The sequence below is a fragment of the Talpa europaea genome (genome assembly GCF_964194135.1).
Source record: "Talpa europaea genome assembly, chromosome: 1".
NCBI lineage: Eukaryota > Metazoa > Chordata > Mammalia > Eulipotyphla > Talpidae > Talpa > Talpa europaea.
Genome location: NC_140073.1, coordinates 75,588,155 through 75,607,925, shown reverse-complemented (window position 1 = coordinate 75,607,925; position 19,771 = coordinate 75,588,155). Strand labels below are relative to the sequence as shown.

The window sequence follows — 19,771 nt, the reverse complement described above, 5'->3', positions numbered from 1 at the left end:
AAGTTTTTTCCTCAAAGAAAACTTCCTTTATAGGTATATTATAGGTTTGATTTTGAAATATTATAGGCAAATCATCATGTCAAAATTAAATGACTACTTAAATAATCAGTAACATAAACAATCAGTGGGGTGACTTTATGCTGATATATAAGGAAGGTAAATTTGTCAACTGTAAAATACCCAGAAAGCCCCCAGAGTAACCTGTTAAGCAAACCTGATTTTAATATCTGTTGTATTCAAGGTGGATTTGATAGTCCTAGAATGTCCACAAAGAGGGGGTAGCTGGTGGAATCAGAGGATCTATAAGTCCCAAGGACCTAATTGAGTGATTGACAGGCCTTTCAATGTGAGGATTTGGTTGATACTGTACATGTTGCATGTATAAGTTTAGGATTGGTGAACAAAGATGTAAATATCTTGAAATAAATCTTAAGTAAACAACTGTTTGAGAATTAAGAAATTTGCTCAGTTGTAGAAGTTTATAAATTAGATAAACTGATTTTCTTAAAGCTTCTGAAGCAAAAATAAAGTACTTCTACAGATTTAAGACTAAGAATTTACTAAGAATTTACTAGAACTAATAAAATCTTATGGATGTAACTTGTTTGGATCTTGGTCTTTATAGCTGAGGTGAGTGCAGAAGCCTCAGTTCTCAATTCCAAAGCAAATTAAAAACTTGTTTATAATGGAAAAGTGCTTAACTAACTGCTATGAGTGGAAGAAGTATAAAATAAAATATTGTATTTATCTGAAAGATCTTAAAGTAGCAAATGCTATTATGTTTGCTTTCCCTTGGATAGATTATGGAAAAAAGGACTGGACAGAAGTGACAGTAATAACTATTTGGGGGACCAGATGCTAAATATAAATTCTTGGAGCTCGGGAAAGACAGACTAGACAGTGGTTGTATCTGCTCACATCTTTTCATTTTAAAAGCTAAAGAAAGATTATTTAATCAAAGCACTGTAAAATGTATAATACTGTTTTTTAAGAATGTTTCAAGTATACTTATCTTGATCTTCCTGTGTTAATGCACTTTATTCATTGATCTGATTCACTCACATTTCATTTCCTAATATTAAACAAAATATGAAGTGACAACTTTGAAATATAGTTCCAGAAAGTAATTTATTAATGCAATAATAGGACTTCCAAAACTGGGAGATTCCACTAGGGTTTATAAATCAAACAGTAAAGTAGAATAAATATGGGGCTCAGAAGACCAGATTTAAAGTCTGGGAAAAATTAATGATAATTAATATAGGCAGATATTAGATGCTTTTAAAAGAATCCATGCAGAAATCTTTATTAAATATTAAGCTACATGATTATACTTGTTTAAAAAAAGTTTCTTTTACTAGTGCAACATTGAGAGTTACATAATAGTAAAATTTGAAGGAGTGCAGATCTAAGTATACTTATCAATTTCAACTTTGTAGGTTTATCTCAAGTCTATATAATTATCCAGCAAAATTTAATGATAAGTATTAAGAGTATTTTTTTTAACCTCCTCAAACAAATTTAGCATCCTTCTACTGTGGTTCTAACAGAAATTAATATAATGATTGTCTTCCCTCCACCCGTAATAGAATTTATCATCTACTTGGATTTTTTCTTATTATAATAGATTATGGGCTATACAGTACTCTACTTCCTCCATTGAAGAGGAATCACTGTTCATCTAAAAAAAAAAGTTCTCTAAAATTGTCTTTCTCCCTAAGCTCACAAACTTCATCCTAATTTAAATTTTGTGATGCTGGCCCCTGCAAGAAGTGCCTCTCTTTAAGGGGTCTTCTGCCTTCTTTTTTTCCATAATGCAGAGGAAAATGCTTTTTCTCTTAGTTTATTGTCAAATAATATTGTAAGGATAATTTATTAATACCTGCTCTTTGAATAATTTGCTAATCTATGGTGGTAAATTTATCACTGTTAAGTGATCCAAATGTGAATTTCAAGACAGATAATGGAGGATTGATTGGGGTTGGTTTATTGATTCGAGCAGGCATCAGTTGAGAACAGAAGACCAGGAGCCTAGAATGACCTGAGGAAGATCAACTGTGAAATACAGGTGACTGATGTTCCTCTTGAGCTGAGATCATAAATATGGGATAGTAGTAAAGAAAGAGAAAAGGAATGGAAATAGCATTTATTTCATTATATATATTATTATGTTGTAAACCTGCTAGTTGTTCTATGTCACTGGAAAGAACCACAGATAAAGTTAGTGATAAAAAGAACCCAATTTCTCTATAGCTGGTGAAAGATGTTCAGAAGTTGATACAAGCCCTTAATTTTAAAGATAACGTAGGAATATTTTTCATCTCAGATGGTAACTTGGAAATAACATACTGACTTTTTCTCATTCCATAAAACACCATTTGCCTTTTACCTGTACCCAGTCCACAGTTCCAACATGCCATTGTCTTCATGTCATTAAGGGTAAAAACTATTGACCTTCTGAGTCATCAGTCATATTGAACCCTCAGTTTTCTAAATGAAGCACTGAAGAAAACAAAACAAAAAACAAACAAACTTCATTTTTGCTAGTATCAATGGGTTCTCATCGATATATATATCTCTCTATATATATACTATTTATATAGTGTGAAATGACTAGAAAGCAGGTGAAAAAAATCTTGCCCTGCCAAGTGTCATTTACACATAATTGTCACAAACTACCAGCCACTACTTGTCAATGCACAGATGAGAATATTCTGGTGCTGAGAGTTTGTAATTTATATAACTTCATTCTCTATGAATAATGGACCCAGCCACCTTCAATATTGTCTTTCTTCTGAAAATGGGCAGGAGTTATGGAGGTGCAATACCTTGGAAAATGTTGGATAAAACTGGAAAAGAGATCATCATTTAAAAAAAGAAAGTGCCTAATTTTGCTTAAATTTGGTTATCTTTCCTTCTAATTCTTACAAATGTAGATATAATTGTATAGATATAAATGATATATATTTTTTAAATTCTGAGTATCCCCTGGCAGTTTTCCCTCAGGTTGATATTCTCACTATGAACTATTTTTAAGGTGATCTGATTTCCCAAAAAATACAACTCACTGACTAACAAAAATATATAAGGTCAACAGCTGTCTAGGAGCACTGCAATTATTTAACAGAGAGATCATTCTCATAAAATTGACAATGTAGCAGTCTGAGAATTTTATCTTTGATCACACAAGTCAGATAAAGAAGCAGAGGCAGCATTTTCAACCCACAGGAAAAAGTGTTGAATGGAAACAGTGCTGGTAGAAGTGGATACCTGGAAAGGTTTTCCATGAGGATGGTTCCATATGAGTCACATTGGAATTGTGTAGTTATGGTTAATTGGCTTCCATTCTTATAAATGTAACTAATCATTAATAGCTTACTTTGGAAACCAGAGGTATTTTCTTTGTCCTTTGTTATCTCAAAATGAGTAGCAGATTGCCAATATTTTAATTAGTTTTTATTTGTTAAGCCAGGAGTCTGAATGACCCCCTCACTAACCATATTTTCATTGCACAATGGGCCATGTGCTAGATGGGCTTCCTGATCATTGAAGAGAATTAATGTGAGCTAAGTGCAGAAATCTGCTCAGGTTATTAAAGGCTAACAATGATTGTTCCAGTGTATCTGTTGTACGCATTTTCTCCTCTATAGTTATTATATTACCCAATATGTTTGTTAATTGTTAATATTTTTGTTGTTGCAGATACAGATGTGGTGTATAAAAGCGAAAACGGACATGTCATTAAACTGAATATAGAAACAAATGCCACTACATTATTATTGGAAAACACAACTTTTGTAAGTAATGAATAATTACCTTAAACATTTTGGAATTGTTTTGAATGATTTATAGGTGTACATAACTTTTTCATTAACTCCAGCATTAGCAAAACATTGCAGGTGAAAAGTTAGGGGTGGAATATCATCAGAAGACGTAAATCTGTTCATGAAAAATATCCATGTAACCATATGCTCTTTTTCCCCATTTATTCTTTTTATTAAATGAGTACATGTTTCTGGGAATAATTCTTCTTCAGAATGGAAAGTCCTCCAATATTTTCTATATAAACTTACTGATACAAGTACCAATACTTTTTTAAAAAATGTTTAATATAAAACAACTCATAACTAACCTTCCTTTTCTCCTCTTAATTTTCATTCATCCTTATTTATCTCAAATTCTATTATCATTTTCTGGATTAAGTAGAAGGCAGGCATTTTAAAACTGCTGGGATTGACTTGTTTTACTTTATGATTTAGGATTCTATCTGTATTATTTTCTTCTCCATAAACATTGTTTACCCTCACAATGTTCAGATGGCTGACAGTATTTATTTTGCCCTCATAAATGAATAGGAAATTGTTTTTCTGATAAATTAAGTCATGTTTAAGGTTAGATTCAGCTATGACTACCTACTGAGAAAGTGATAATGAATTTACTGTTACAAGTATTCAAAATCTAGCTAGCATACGCTATTGGAAAAGTACACAGTTATTTGATCACAATTTTATGTAATCAAATTTCAATATATTGCCTATTAGTTGAGTTCCTATGATAGAAAGAAACCATAATAGAAGTTCTCAAAGACCTTCTACACAAATTAAAGCAATGAGCAAGCCATTGGATATTTCCTATTTTACATTCGGAATAAACATTTAGTTTTTGTATTTGTTGTAGGATGACCTAGTAGAAGAGAGGAAATGAAATTTTCTGTTGTTTTTTTATATATTAGGCAAAATAAATACATGTCATCATTGAAATCATGAAAAGTTATACATATGTATTTTTTAGGCTAAATTAAACCAAACCGATGCACTTTAACATTTGGGTCGCTAAAAGAGATGAATGACATTTAAAAAAAAAAAAAAGATTGGTTAATTCATATAGAGAAAACCTATTGCACTTGCAGAATGCTAAGTATATGTAAGGCATATTGCTCAATTTCTAAGGATATAGATTTTCTTGAGGGAGATAATAGTAACTCTCAAGAAAAAGTTTAATGGACAGTATTTTTCCTTTATTTTATTGAAGTAACATTACATTGTAACATTATACAGGCTCCAGCTATTCATCATTTTAATTTAAATTCTATAGGTAAATATATGCATCGATGAGCCCAATTTCATCTTTACCAAACAGTTGACCCCTTTTATCCAAATTTTCCACTCTTGTTCCTTCCCTTTTGGTTACTAGTTTGATCTTACAGTCCACAAGTTTATTTTTGTTTTATTTAGTTCATTTATTTGTGTGATTCGTTTCTGTATATCCCACATATGAGTGAGATGATACTGTGTTTTTCTCCATTTGGCTGATTTCACTAAGCATAATGCCGCCTGTGTCTACTCATTCCATTGCAAATGGTAGAATTTCATCTTTTAAAAAATAATATAGCTGAGTAATAGTTCTTTGTGTTTATATACCAATTAAATGGTCCCCAAAGATACTAGAGAAGAGGGTGAGGATTGTTTGGAAGATGTAGGGATCAACTGAAGAGAAATCCTAGACAGGAGATAGGACAAGAGGCAGAAAGTAGGGATGGGTAATGATGAAATCACAGTGAAGTAATTTTGATAAAATTTGTTTAGGGAAAAAATTATATGTACTTTTTTTTGTTTTCTTAATCATAATGTATCATTTTTAATAGGTATATAGACAAGCAGTGAACAAGAAAACAAGTTAGATACACTCAGTACATACATATTTGGTTATATGAATTTTCCTTAAAAAATCTTCCTTCTGGTTAGTAATTATGTATTTTTCAGCATTTATTAGTTGCTTTACATTAAAAATGAACAAACAAACCCTTTTTGGTTATCCCATTATTTCAATTCTGTAGTCTTTAATACACACACTACCCTATCTCATCTCTTTGCAGGTTTTTTCTTGTGCTGATAAATGCCATTTTATACCTGTGCTTGAGTATTTAATCTTTTAAAATCCTTTTGAGGTCTATTTCTACCCTTCTCTATGTTGGCCATGACTCTTAATTACCACAGAGTCATATTTAGCAAATATTCTAATTTACTCTTCTTCTGTGATTCATAGGCTCCCTAAAGACATTTATGGCACAACACAGATAATTAACCAATTTATAAGCCCTAGAGGTGTCAGAATTCAATGGAATGGGGGCAGATAAGAGAGTAGAATGTGGCATATATTTGTAGCAGTTAACCTAAAACTGTGAACAAAAATAAAAATTAACATGATTCCAGATGATTTCAGAGGAACTCATTTAAACATTTCCTCCAACTCCAAGATAACATGAAATATCAATTATAAAACTCATGTCTGGGTAAGATCTGGATTTACTTTCTCTCCCAAGACATTCTGTTGGAAAAAAAAATCACTTATCAGAGATTTACAATTTCACTTATATTGCAGATTTTTCATTGAGCAATTATCAGCATCTTTAGATACAATAGTAATTAATTGTATCAGATCACTATAAAAAGTTTTCTAATAAAAGTGTGGCAAGTCAGTTGAGAAACATGCTGTAGATTTAAAAATGTGATAATAGAATGGCTTATTATTTAATAAGACACATTTTGCTAAAATGTGACTGCCAATTTATTTTCAAAATTAAGATAGCACCACACTGTCATTTCTCTGCTTAAAAACCTTTTAAATATGGATCCTTGTACTTTTAGCTATATAATCATGATTAGCACTATGAGCAACAATAATTTGGGAGATGACTGTCAATAATAAGCAGAAGTAAATTCATTTTCTTAAAATAATTGTTAAGGCATTTTTTTTGGATGGAAGAGAGGTGGGATTCTAATGAAAGAGGAAATTAAAGGGTAGGTAACTTCTCAAAGGGGAGTTATGCAAAAGAAGTGATTCAGCCCCCAAAGTACTCTTTTTTTTTTTAAAGATTTATTTTTATTTATTTATACAAGCACTGGCTACAGTCAGAAGCACGGGAAGGTGAGAGAATTCACCAGAGCCAGAGCGGAGAGCAGAACAGACAGACTAACGAAATACACTGCTGAGGGGAGCAGTGGACACAGCAGGAGAGGTCTGCATGCCATGTGGGACCCTCGCCAGCCAGGTGGGGATCGAACTGGTGCTGCAGAGCTGTGGGCAGCTTCATAATTCACAACCCAGCGCTCAACCGCTAGGCCACCGGGGAGGCCCCAGCCCCCAAAGTACTCTTAATCATTGCTAGATGTTTAGAAATGTTTTCTCTTAAAACCAGAACTTTTTAAAACAAAAGTTCATTCACAATGACATAATGAGGGAAATGTTTCGTAAGTGTCGGCTGTACTCACTAAAGTCAATAATTTAAATATCACCAGTAATCCTGGCAGAAAACACTAGCCATCATAAAATTATTTTTATTTTATTTTTTAAGATGTATTTATGCATACAAGAGCTGGGGCGAAGGCCATTGGTTCAGGGGGTGAGAGGATTCACCAGACACAGAGTGGGGAGCAGAACAGGCATATCTACTGAAATACACTGCTGAGGGGAGCAACTGGTAGCCAAGACAGGAGAGATCTGCTGAGCCAAGTGGGTCACCTCCCTTGCTGGGGATCAAGCTCATGCTGCAGTGGCTGTGGGAAAGCTTCATAGTGCTGGTGCTTAACCCCTTGTGCCACCAGGGAAGGGAGGCCCCTTCATAACTATTTTTATTAAATCATTTTTGAAATTAGAAAGTAATTGAAAACATGCATCCAACTTATGTGCTTAAATATTTTTTTAAGAGCTCAGGTATTGAAAGGGAAATAAAGGGGCAGAACAATTACAAGAAAAATGTTAGCCACACATATTTTGGTCCAATTGTCCTTTCATAAGTCATTGCTAAATAGTAGATTTGACTAAAGCTAGGAAATGCTTATGTTTTATCATGCATAAAGATATCCTCCATTGGCTTGCATGCTATTGTAGCAGTATTATTTGTTCATTTGTTCTGTCACCGGGTATGTGTTTTGGTGGTGTGGGAGGAAACGGATGGGAGATGAATAGATCCAACTCACTGTACCACAATGAAATCAAGCACTTATTTTCTGATTCATGTTTGGGAAAAAGCTGCCCTATTAAAAAATCAGCAATACTGGATCCAGCAATTCCACTCCTAGGTATTTACCCAAAGGACACAGAAACATCAATTCCAAAGAGCACCTGCACCTCTATGTTTATAGCAGCACTGTTTACAATAGCTAAGCTTTGGAAACAACCCAAATGCCCAAAAATAGATGACTGGATCAAGAAGATGTGGTACATATACACCATGGAATATTACTCAGCATTCAAAAAAGATAAACACATGCAATTTGCAGCAACATGGATGGCGCTGGAAGGGATCATGCTCAGCGAAATAAGCCAAAAAGAAAAAGAAAAATATCGGATGGTCTCACTCATAGCAGGAATCTAGAAAACTTAAATAAGGGACCAGGAAAATGAATATAAGAAAGTGAAAATCAAAATCAACAAAAAACTATTAACCAGAGACACTTTTTGGGGGGTGGGGGGCGGGAGGGGAGGGATTGGGGTCAGAATGGGGCGTTTGCAATTGTATGGGGGAATATAAAAATAAAATTTATTATTTAAAAAAATAAATAAAAAAATAAAAATAAAAAATCAGCAATACTAATAAAGAATTGCTGGTTAAAGGCACTCCAGATTTCACACTTAAAATGTGAAATAAAGGTCAACAGTAATTTCTGACTGGCTGAACCATCCTTTCATGCTGGCTATAGTTATGGAGAATTTGATATTTTTTTTTTTTAAGTTCTGCCCCTGGTTGTGTATGTTGTTACCCAGCATTGTTTAACTTCAGTATTGTAACTAATATTGATTAGCTACTGATGTCACAGGAATTGTATACTTATGTTGTTGCTGTGTGCATGATAGTGTAGTTCCTTTCTGTCTGTAGACCAGTGCTCAGCTGTGAGCACTTTTGGCCCCAGAAGATGTAAAGATTTTGCCATGGAATGTAGTCCTAGCTGAAGTGAGAAATGCTGCTAAACACTCTACAAAATACAAGACATCTCCTCACAATAAAGATCCAGCCAGAATTGTCAGTAGTGTAATCTGAGAAATCCTGTGTAGACAGAGAGGGAAGGGAAACTATGTGATGATTGGAAGGTAGGTTTCCAAGGATGGGATCAAAGCAGTAGCACTTCCATATGTATTTGTCAAGAAGGTTCTTATGTTGTAACTTCCAACTTTTCTTCTTCAAAGATGACCAACACGCTTGAGTAGATTCAGCGGGCCATGAATTTCCTCTTGTGGTTAGTTCAGGGTATGGGCTAAACATTTGACTCCAGTTTTCTTATATTTAGGTGAAAATACTTCTAATTGAAACTCTATATTTACTAAATCTCACTTATTTGGCTATTTTCAACTTCCTGGTTTAGGGAGCAAGCATTACTCATGAAGTTAGAGGGTTAAAACTAATGGCCACTTGAGACTCCAAGCAATAAAATTGTTACCATTGAGAGAATTTATTATAAGCAATTAAATTTAATAATCATTTGATTAAGTATATTTTCCCCTTCCCAATAGCAATTCCCACTCCTACTGTTAGATAGATTTATATTTCTTTAATTTGTGTGATGTCTTTTAAAAATTACTACTTTTTGTATATGTATTATTTATTATAAAAATAGCTACTGATGGTGGTGCACACTTGTAGTCCCAGTTACTATGGAAGCTGAGGGAGGACAATTGCTTGAGCCCAGGAGTTCTGGGCTGATATTGGCTATGCCATTGGTGTCTACACTAAGTTTGGCGTTAATCTGGGTGATCTCCCAGGAAAATGATCATCATATTTATTTAGATTATTTAAATAATTTCCAACTCAGTCACCAAAAAAGGATTAAACTTTATTCATATCATCTACATACATTCAAGGAAGTAGAAATGGAATGATGTTTTTCAGTAAATAATAGAATGTTTTATTTGGGAAAGAAAAGATTAAATCTACCATGAATGTTTAGCTTGTTTAAAATTACTGTAGTTAGTTGAATGTGAAAATGAATTCTGGCAGTTTTAAAGTGGCAATCATCAAAACAGATGAAATAGAGAGAAAAATTCTGAGTGGAAGTCCACTCAGGTGCAAATGTGAGATGTTCTTAAGTCCATGTATTTGTGTATGTGTGTCACAATTCCTCTGTGATTACATACATTAGTCACAGAGTTCCATTTAAGTGAGGAACTAAATGCTAAAGTAGACCATTCCATATTGCATTTCACCCTAGATTACCACTGCATATGACTTATAGAACAGATGCTACCAACAATTTTTTCACTGGGCCAGAATATCTTAGATGTATAACCATTTTTATTCCCAATAGTGCTGTTACTAATGGAATCACATCAACAATTATATTTCATTATGCTTACTTCAAAATAATTCACATTGGAGAGACACAAAAAAATACCTAAAAATTATATCTGAAACTCTCCTTAGGCTGGAAATAAAGTATATAAAAAAAGAGAGAGAGACTTATTATTCCCTTTGCTTACTTAGGCCCTTAAATATGTGAGCCTGAGGCTGTTTAGGGATAATTCAAAGTGTCTAGGAAGGAAGGAGCCATATTGGTAGGAACAATCAAGGGTGGATAGATATTGAACACTCACATCAATGGAGACTTTGAGTTAATGAAACCTTAGTTTACTTTCAAAAAAAAGAAAAAAGAAAGAAAAAATTCTTAATGCTTTTGGGAGACTAGAGGTGTAAGTTGCTTTGGTTTATATCAGTTGATGGAAGCCAGGAGCCAGGTTGCCAAATTTATTACAATTAATTACAATTGTTTTAAATTCAGTTTCCTGAGAGGTCAGGGCTGTGAATTATATCCAGGATCTATCAGTCCATTTTGAGCAATTCAAGGCAGTAGAAATATGTCCTTGAATATCACCTGATAAATAATTCTGTCTTGTGATTTCTTTCTGAAAAATTTTATATTTGGCTATCTTCCAATTATAGTGAGTCAATTGTAAATCTTTAAAACTGCTCAAGATTCTTCTACTAATTTATGAAGGAATTTGAGCCAACAAAATACATCGTTAGGAGAACTTTAAAGGTTTTAAAGAAGACAAGGAGATTTTTTTTTCTCTTTTCATATTTCAGCATACTTTGTTCTGGGCAGGCTTGTTGATGGAGAATCATGTACTTGCAGAACTTTTGTGACCTATTTACTTTATAGAGCACTAATTTTTCATAGTACAATAGAAATATATTAAATTGGTATATTAGTTTGCTTTTGGGCCATATATGACTTTTCAAAGAAATTAAATTTTCAGCAAAAATTTAATGATAAGCTCAGCATGTTATAGAACTAGAAAGCATTCTGCTTGTCTTCTGCTTCAGATTAAATAAAAAGAAACTGAACCTAGAGGGAAAAAGGGGTATAATATATCATGTATAGTAAAGACTTAGAGTTTAAATATCTTGGCTCCTAGTTTATTGTTGCTTCTGAAAATCCTAGATGAATATCCTTTTAAATCTCTTTTAAATAAATACAAAATAAATGAAAATGATTTGATTTGATTTGTGTATTTCATATTTAAACCTTTTACAAAAGATATTTGAATTAAATATGCATGTTTATATGTATGCATGTATATGTACATCATATGCACACATCAAATATACATGTGTCATACATGTCACTTGTATACATGCCATCACATATATGATATATATATATATATTTATATACACACACATATTTTATATACATATAAAATTTTTTCCAGTGGCTAAATCAGGAAGGAAATGCTAGACAATCTAGCACTGGTCTCAGATTTTCTTTCCTAGTGATATCTTTGTCTAGTCTTGGTCTCAAGGTAATGCTGACCTCAGAATGGATAGCAATGTGTCCCCTCCTCCTTTCTGTTTTGGAAGAGTTTGTGAAGGTTTGGTGTTAAATCATATTTAAATGTTTGGTATAACTCACCATTTCTGAATAGGCCTTTCTCTCTTGGGTGTTTTCCGTTTCTATTCTCCCTTTTTGTAAATCTCTTCTGATATATTTATTCTTAATCAAGTTTTAGAAGTACACATCTTTTTAGGAATTTCTGCTTTAGATTTAAATAATTTAAAAAATTTATTGACATACCATTTTTCAGAGTATTTTTATTTCTGTGAGATTAGTAAAGGTATCCACCTAGTTTATACCTGATTTTAATAATCTGAATCATCTTATTTTCATTAGTCTAACTAGAGATTTGCCACTTTTTAATGAAGCAACTCCTTTTTTTGGTTAACTTTATCTGTTGCATTTCTATTCTAATGTAATTTATTTCCACATAGTCTTTATTATCTCTTTTTCTTTGCTTTATGATTAGTTTTCTTGTCTTTTTCTAATCGCATTTGGTGAAAGCTTAGGTTTTAACTTGACCTTCCTGTTACTCTTCCTCCTTCCTTTCTTCCTGGTAATAGACTCCTTATGTTTACTGAATATTTGCAGTTCCTCAACGATTAATGCAAATAGTCTATGGTGAAGAAATCCTACCCTTTATCAGGCATACTGTATGGCAGTTTGAATCTTTCAGCCTTTTCAAACTCTTGGACTATCTTACGTAGATTTTCTATTTATATTTTTTAAATGTCTTCAAAAGCAGATGTTTGGAATTCATTTTTATTATGATATTGATGATGTGATTAATGAACTTAATTTAAAATCATTTTTAAAAAGTCTAAAAAAGTATGGCAATTGGTATACCATTATTTTTAACAAAACATTAAAGAAGAAAAATAACACCTACGTGAAAAAGTGCATCACAAGTTAAGAAAGTATATGATAATAAAATGTGTCTACCTAAAGAATGTGCTGCATGACAAAACATAGGCACATCATTAAATTCAGGAAGTAACAGAGGAAAATGCTTAGAATAACGTTCTGTTCTTTGTAAAAGAAATAGAAAATATTTTATTCATATACTAAGTAATCTTACATCTTTCTAAAAGCATGCACATCTAAATTCACATCATGTGTTCTTTTTGTCAGGAACAGAGAATTCATTTTTATAAGTACTAAGTAAATCAGAGTTCATTTGTGTGATACTATTTTTATAATACTTTGTCTTCATTTTATCTATTGTAATGTTCTGCTTACTCCATAAGTTACATATGCCCCTTAAAATTGTAACATTTAGTATTTTATATTTTAATAAAATGTAATATAATGGAAGATACAAATATTCTGACTTCCCCTCATTGATATTTAAAAAGAAGTTAATGAAAACAAATAGCTAGAAATATCTAGAAAGAAATAAATAGCATAATGAGTAATTTGATGTGAGAATTACTAGCCACATGTACTATTTATATTTATTTTTAAATTAATTAAAATCACATAAAATTAGAAATTGCATCTTTCAGTCATACCAGCCACATTTCAGATTTCAATAATCAAATTATATCTGTCTACCACATTGGACAATGAACATACAGATCATTTCCATTATCACAGAAAATTATTTTGGTCAAAGCTGGTACACATATTATGAAAATAAAAATTTCCTACTATATCCCCTCATACCCCTTTGTGAAGGCAGCCATATAACATACTTGTATCTACCAAAATTCTCTAGATGCATCTGTTTTCCTAGATCTATACATAAACAATTTAATATTTCAAAATATATTCACTAATGAGTGTGTATTTAATTCCATTAGTATGGCTGTTTGATATTTTCTGTCTACTTAATGTAATTTGAAAATCTTTTTTATAGGAACCCTTTTGTTTTTCTTTAATATAATTTATGAGCACATAGAATGTTCTTACATGATGTACTACCATTTATTGATTTCCTATTATATACCTGTAAATATACTTTGCAACCATTTTTGAAGTATATTTGTGGACTAAATTTATAGAAGTACTATTTTGGGTCACAGGAAAGGTCAATTTGAAATTCAATAAATAGTATTAAGTTGCATTAGTCAGGCCCACCAATAGTATATGGTATTGCCTGTTAATCTGCTCTTGCTGCCCCTGTGTATTATCAACATTTTAGTTATTTCCAATTTGGCTGATGAAAAATAGCATTTAATTGGTATATTGGTTTGCAAGTATTTAATTATGAATAAGGTTGAGAATCATTTTGTCATATGTACATTAACAATGGGTTCATTTTTTTCCTTTTTCTGATGAGGTTTTTGGATAAACTTTTCAGTGTGGGAATTTGCAAGTAATGACCATGTATAGTATTTTTTTTTCTTTTCATATCCTGAAAATCATTAAAATTATTCATTCCCCACCATCTGGAAAGTCTACTGAAAGTATTTGCTGCATTTCAGAAATTTTAGTACATCTGTATACATTATTAACTATTGACAGAAGGAATAATAATGAATGTTAGGAAGGGAAGATCAAACAATAGGGGGAGTTATGAGTAAATCGCCATAATGAACTAATTTAGTTATACATATCATGTTAATAAAAGTTAAAGAAATCATCTTCCCCATAAGGATTGAAATATTACCTGTTTAATTTATCCTTGGTTTTCTAAATGAAATAAAATTAATATTCATGTGGAAAAACAAGAAACCTGTAAACTGAACATGCCTTAGTTTTTTTTTTTTTAATTTATTTATTTATTTATTTATTTTTTAATAAATTTTATTGTTATATTCCCCATACAATTGCAGCCCCCCATTCTGACCCCAATCCCTCCCCTCCCGCCCCCGCCCCCCTAAAAGTGTCTCTGGTTCATAGTTTTTTGTTGATTTTGATTTTCACTTTCTTATAGTTATTCATTTTCCTGGTCCCTTATTTAAGTTTTCTAGATTCCTGCTATGAGTGAGACCATCCGGTATTTTTCTTTTTCTTTTTGGCTTATTTCGCTGAGCATGATCCCTTCTAGCGCCATCCATGTTGCAGCAAATTGCATGTGTTTATCTTTTTTGAATGCTGAGTAATATTCCATGGTATATATGTACCACATCTTCTTGATCCAGTCATCTATTTTTGGGCATTTGGGTTGTTTCCAAAGCTTAGCTATTGTAAACAGTGCTGCTATAAACATAGGGGTGCAGGTTTTCTTTGGAATTGATGTTTCTGTGTCCTTTGGGTAAATACCTAGGAGTGGAATTGCTGGGTCATATGGAAGCTCTATGTTTAGTAGGTCCAGAAATCTCCACACAGCTTTCCACAGTGGTTGGACCAGTTTGCACTCCCACCAACAGTGCAGAAGAGTTCCTTTACTCCACACCCTCGCCAACATTTGTTGTTGCTAGTTTTTTTAATATGTGCCATTCTCACTGGTGTAAGATGGTATCTCATGGTAGTTTTGATTTGCATTTCCCTGATGACAAGTGATGTTGAACATTTTTTCATATGCCTGTTGGCCATTTGCATTTCCTCTTCAGAGAAGTTTCTTTTAAGCTCTTCTGCCCATTTTTTGACTGGATTATTTTCTTTGTTGTTGTTGAGTCTCATCAGCTCTTTGCAGATTTTTGTGATCAGTCCTTTATCATTAGTGTTGGGTGCAAAAATGTTCTCCCAGTTGGTGGGGTTTCTCTTTGTTTTTGTTATTGTCTCTTTTGCTGTGCAAAAGCTCTTTAATTTGATATAGTCCCAGCTGTTTATCTTTGCCTTCACTATCACTGCTTTGGGTGATGTGTCTCTAAAGATGTCTTTGATGTGCAAATCACGTAGTGTTTCACCTATATTTCCTTCTATATATTTTATGGTTTCAGGTCTTATGTCTAGTTCTTTAATCCATTTTGAGTTGATTTTTGTGTATGGTGTGAGGTGGTGGTCAAGCTTCATTCTTTTGCATGTAGCAACCCAGTTTTCCCAGCACCATTTATTGAACAAACTTTCTTTGCTCCAATGCATAGTCTTTGCTCCTTTGTCAAAGATTAGTTGACCATAAATCTGTGGGTTTATTTCTGGATTTTCTATTCGATTCCATTGGTCTGTATGTCTGTTCTTGTTCCAATACCATGCAGTTTTGATGATTATGGCTTTGTAGTATAGTTTGAAGTCTGGGAGTCTGATGCCTCCATTCCCTTCTTTTTTTTTCAGGAGAGCTTTGGCTATTCGGGGTTTTTTGTGATTCCATATGAATTTCATCAATAATTGTTCTATTTCTTTGAAGAATGACATTGAAATTTTGATTGGAATAGCATTGAATCTGTATATTGCTTTTGGAAGGATGGCCATTTTAATAATGTTTATTCTTCCAATCCATGAGCAGGGGATGTCTCTCCATTTCTTTGTGTCTTCTTCTATTTCTTTTAACAGTGTTTTATAGTTTTCTTTGTATAGGTCCTTTACCTCTTTTGTTAGATTTATTCCCAAATATTTGATTTTTTTTGTTTCAATAACAAAAGGGATGGTCTTTTTGATTTCTTCTTCTTCAGATTTATTGTTTGTGTATAGGAAGGCTACTGACTTTTGCGTGTTGATTTTGTATCCTGCCACTTTACTGAACTGATTGATGAGTTGAATTAGCTTTTCTGTGGAGTTTTTGGGGTTCTCTATGTATAATATCATATCGTCTGCAAATAGTGATAGTTTGACTTCTTCTTTTCCTATTTGGATTCCTTGGATGTCTTTCTCTTGTCTTATTGCCCTGGCTAGGACTTCCAGTATTATATTGAAAAGCAATGGTGAGAGTGGACATCCTTGTCTTGTTCCAGATCTTAATGGAATTGCTTTCAGCTTTTCACCATTGAGAATGATACTGGCTGTTGGCTTGTCATAGATGGCCTTTATGATGTTGAGGTATGTTCCTTGTATCCCAAGAATTTCAAGGGCTTTTATCATGAATGGATGTTGCACTTTGTCGAAAGCTTTCTCAGCATCTATTGATATTATCATATGGTTTTTATATTTCTTTTTGTTGATGTGTTGGATAACGTTGATTGATTTTCGGATGTTAAACCATCCTTGTGCCCCTGGAATGAATCCAACTTGGTCGTGGTGAATTATCTTATGGATACATTGTTGGATTCTGATGGCTAAAATTTTATTGAGGATTTTTGCATCAGTGTTCATTAGGGAGATTGGCCTGTAGTTTTCCTTTTTTGTGTTGTCCTTGTTCGGTTTTGGTATTAGTGTAATGTTGGCTTCATAGAACGTGTTTGGTATTGTCCCTTCCTTCTCAATTTTTTGGAAGAGTTTGTGAAGGATAGGCACTAATTCGTCTCTGAATGTTTGGTAGAATTCATTTGTAAATCCATCAGGTCCTGGGCTTTTGTTTTTGGGGAGGTTTTTGATTACCATTTCAATTTCGCTAATTGTAATTGGTCTGTTTAGGTGTTCTATTTCTTCTTTATCTAGCTTTGGGTGATTGTAGAGTTGTAGGAATTTGTCCATCTCCTCTAGATTGTTAAACTTGTTTCCATATAACTTGAACATGCCTTAGTTTTAATCCAGCTTTCCTCAGGACGTTTAAATAAAACAGACAAGAGATTGCTTTTAGCATTCTATACTTTCATTCAAGACTGGAGATAATAAATGAACATTTCTGATAAAGTGGACAATATAAAAATGACTTATGACATTGGGCCATTAAAATGCAAGTTGAATAAATGTCATTTCAACTCACAAAATAATTCACCTTAGGAACCATTTTTATATCCTTGAGTTTTGATGGCTGCCTATCAGTTGATTATGTGTATTTTATATGTGATTATGTATCATATTGTATCATATTATAGTTATTATAAGGAGCTATACGGGGCCTCCCCTGATGGCACTGCGGTTGAGCGCTGGGCTGCGAGGCTGCCCGCAGCCTCTGCAGTGCTGGTTCATTCCCTGGCCGCCGGTGAGGGTCCCACCAAAAAAAAAAAAAAAAAATATATATATATATATATATGTATATATATATAGCTATACGTTATAATTTAATATATAGTATATTATCTTCTTAAATGACATTATTTAGGCTTGGTCTTAGTTGGTTTTGAACTTTTCATAGAGACATTTAGCAGTTTATGAGGCTCAATATGTTATCAGTCAGATTCTATTGCTGATTTCTGCATATTTACACCTAGCTGTTTTTCACTTATTATGTTTACACAACATGGATAATGTGGATATCACAAAGATCATTGAATTGCTAAGAAAAGAAAACATAAAAAATAGGCAAGACAATTTGATTTTTTAAAAGATTTACTTATCTATGCATATAAGAACTGGGGTACAGGCCAAAGGTGTGGGGGTTGAGAGGATTCACCAGAGACAGAGTGGGGAATAGATCAGGCAGATTGACTGAAGTACACTGCTAAGGGGAGCAATGGGCTAGTCAGGGGAGGTCTGCTGTGCCATGTGGGTATCTCCCTGGCCAGGGGTCAAACTCGTGCTGCAGTGACTGTGGATAACTTCATAGGTCATGTCTTAACCCCTTGAGCCACCAGGGAGTCCCTGGACAATTTGATTTTGAAGTGTCTTGCATGTAAAATTGGTTATGACTCTATAAAATAATCATGACTTTGTTTAGAATTACAAGATAAAAAACAATTTATTTGCCTCTTCCTTTCATTTGAACCCAGGCAAAGAAAGAGAGGTCGTATTTGGAATCATTCCCTGGATATTTGTTTTCCATCTTTTCTGACTTCTTTTCATCCTGCTGTCTCATCTGCACAGTAACCATTTTCCTTCCTCCTTTCACTTAAGGTCAATAGGTTTTATAAACCCTAATGTTTGGTTTCATGATCATTTATAACCTGCAATGTGAAAGAAGCTTATTCATACTATATAATTAATCAAATATTTGAAAAAATAATATTTTGTTTTTTCTAGAATGAGGGATGACTTTGCTAAACATTTTTGACAGGTGTCAATGATTCAAAAATGAGACTGGGTAATGAGGAAATTTATTGCCCCAATAAGTTGCACATTTGGGGGCTGTGGAATTTGATGGAGCTGAGTTGAAAAAAGTGAAGTAAAATGACCATAGGCGCCACAAATGCCTACTTTCTTGTTTTTCATTATTCTCTGTTAAAAAAACACCCACCTATATTTTAAGACTTACAGGATTATCTAGCCGAAGTTGATAGACTAGTATTTTTTCTTCCATAGAGACAATCAGCAGCTTGTTACAAGATCTTGAACAATATTCACCCAATTGCACAACTTCTATGATTCTGTCTTTTCTCTGTATTAAGGCAATCAATTTCTTCTTACCAACTTGTGTTCATTTAAAACCCATCTCTTATTCTTCTCCTTTTGCTCAGTCTTTCTTGCCCTCAAGCCATACAAATGAATATTTCTTTATTTCTGGCACTTCTGACATTTAGGTTTGTGTTTAATGATTTCTTGCCATGATCTTCAATATCTGACATCTTGGAACACCATCATTATCTTATTTCTACTGCTAGTTATAATGTTTCTGACAAGAGTGAATCATTACAATGGCGCCTCTAATAGGGGCATTACTGTGGCAATAAAAGATGTAAATTGCAGTTCCAAACAACCTCAAAGAGCTATCATGAAACAATGATCAATGATTAGATGAACTGCACATATAATTATATACATATGAGGTCAGATGAATCACTTGAGCTGAAAAGGACAGGGAAAGCTTAAGGGGGGGAGAATTAGAACTAGGTATTTTAGAGAAATACAGTTTGAATAAGGAACAGGAAGAGAATGGTATTCCAGGAGGTGGAACAGTTTGAACAAAAGTTTAAAAGAAAGAAAACTTGAACATTTAAAGAATAAAAGTGATAGTGAACAGCAGTAAACGATACTCATAATAACTACACTACATTGGTATTATTATTACTAATAGCTCCTCTACAAGTAGTCTGCTGATGGAGGGTTTTTTTTTTTTCCCTTTCATTTGATGTGAACATAAATGT

General features: G+C 33.1%; 1 protein-coding gene across 5 annotated transcripts in view; it reads left to right on the top strand.

Annotated features, from left to right (window-relative positions):
- DPP10 (dipeptidyl peptidase like 10) overlaps window positions 1–19,771 on the top strand; it is a gene marked incomplete at both ends in the record, with an annotated part of 1,271,390 nt that overhangs the window by 971,971 nt on the left and 279,648 nt on the right. For all 5 annotated transcript variants that reach the window (XM_084246025.1, XM_084246024.1, XM_084246023.1 and 2 more), the window contains one exon: window positions 3,703–3,797. In XM_084246025.1, the coding sequence (XP_084102151.1) occupies window positions 3,703–3,797 (95 nt within the window). The remainder of the gene's footprint in view (window positions 1–3,702; window positions 3,798–19,771) is intronic.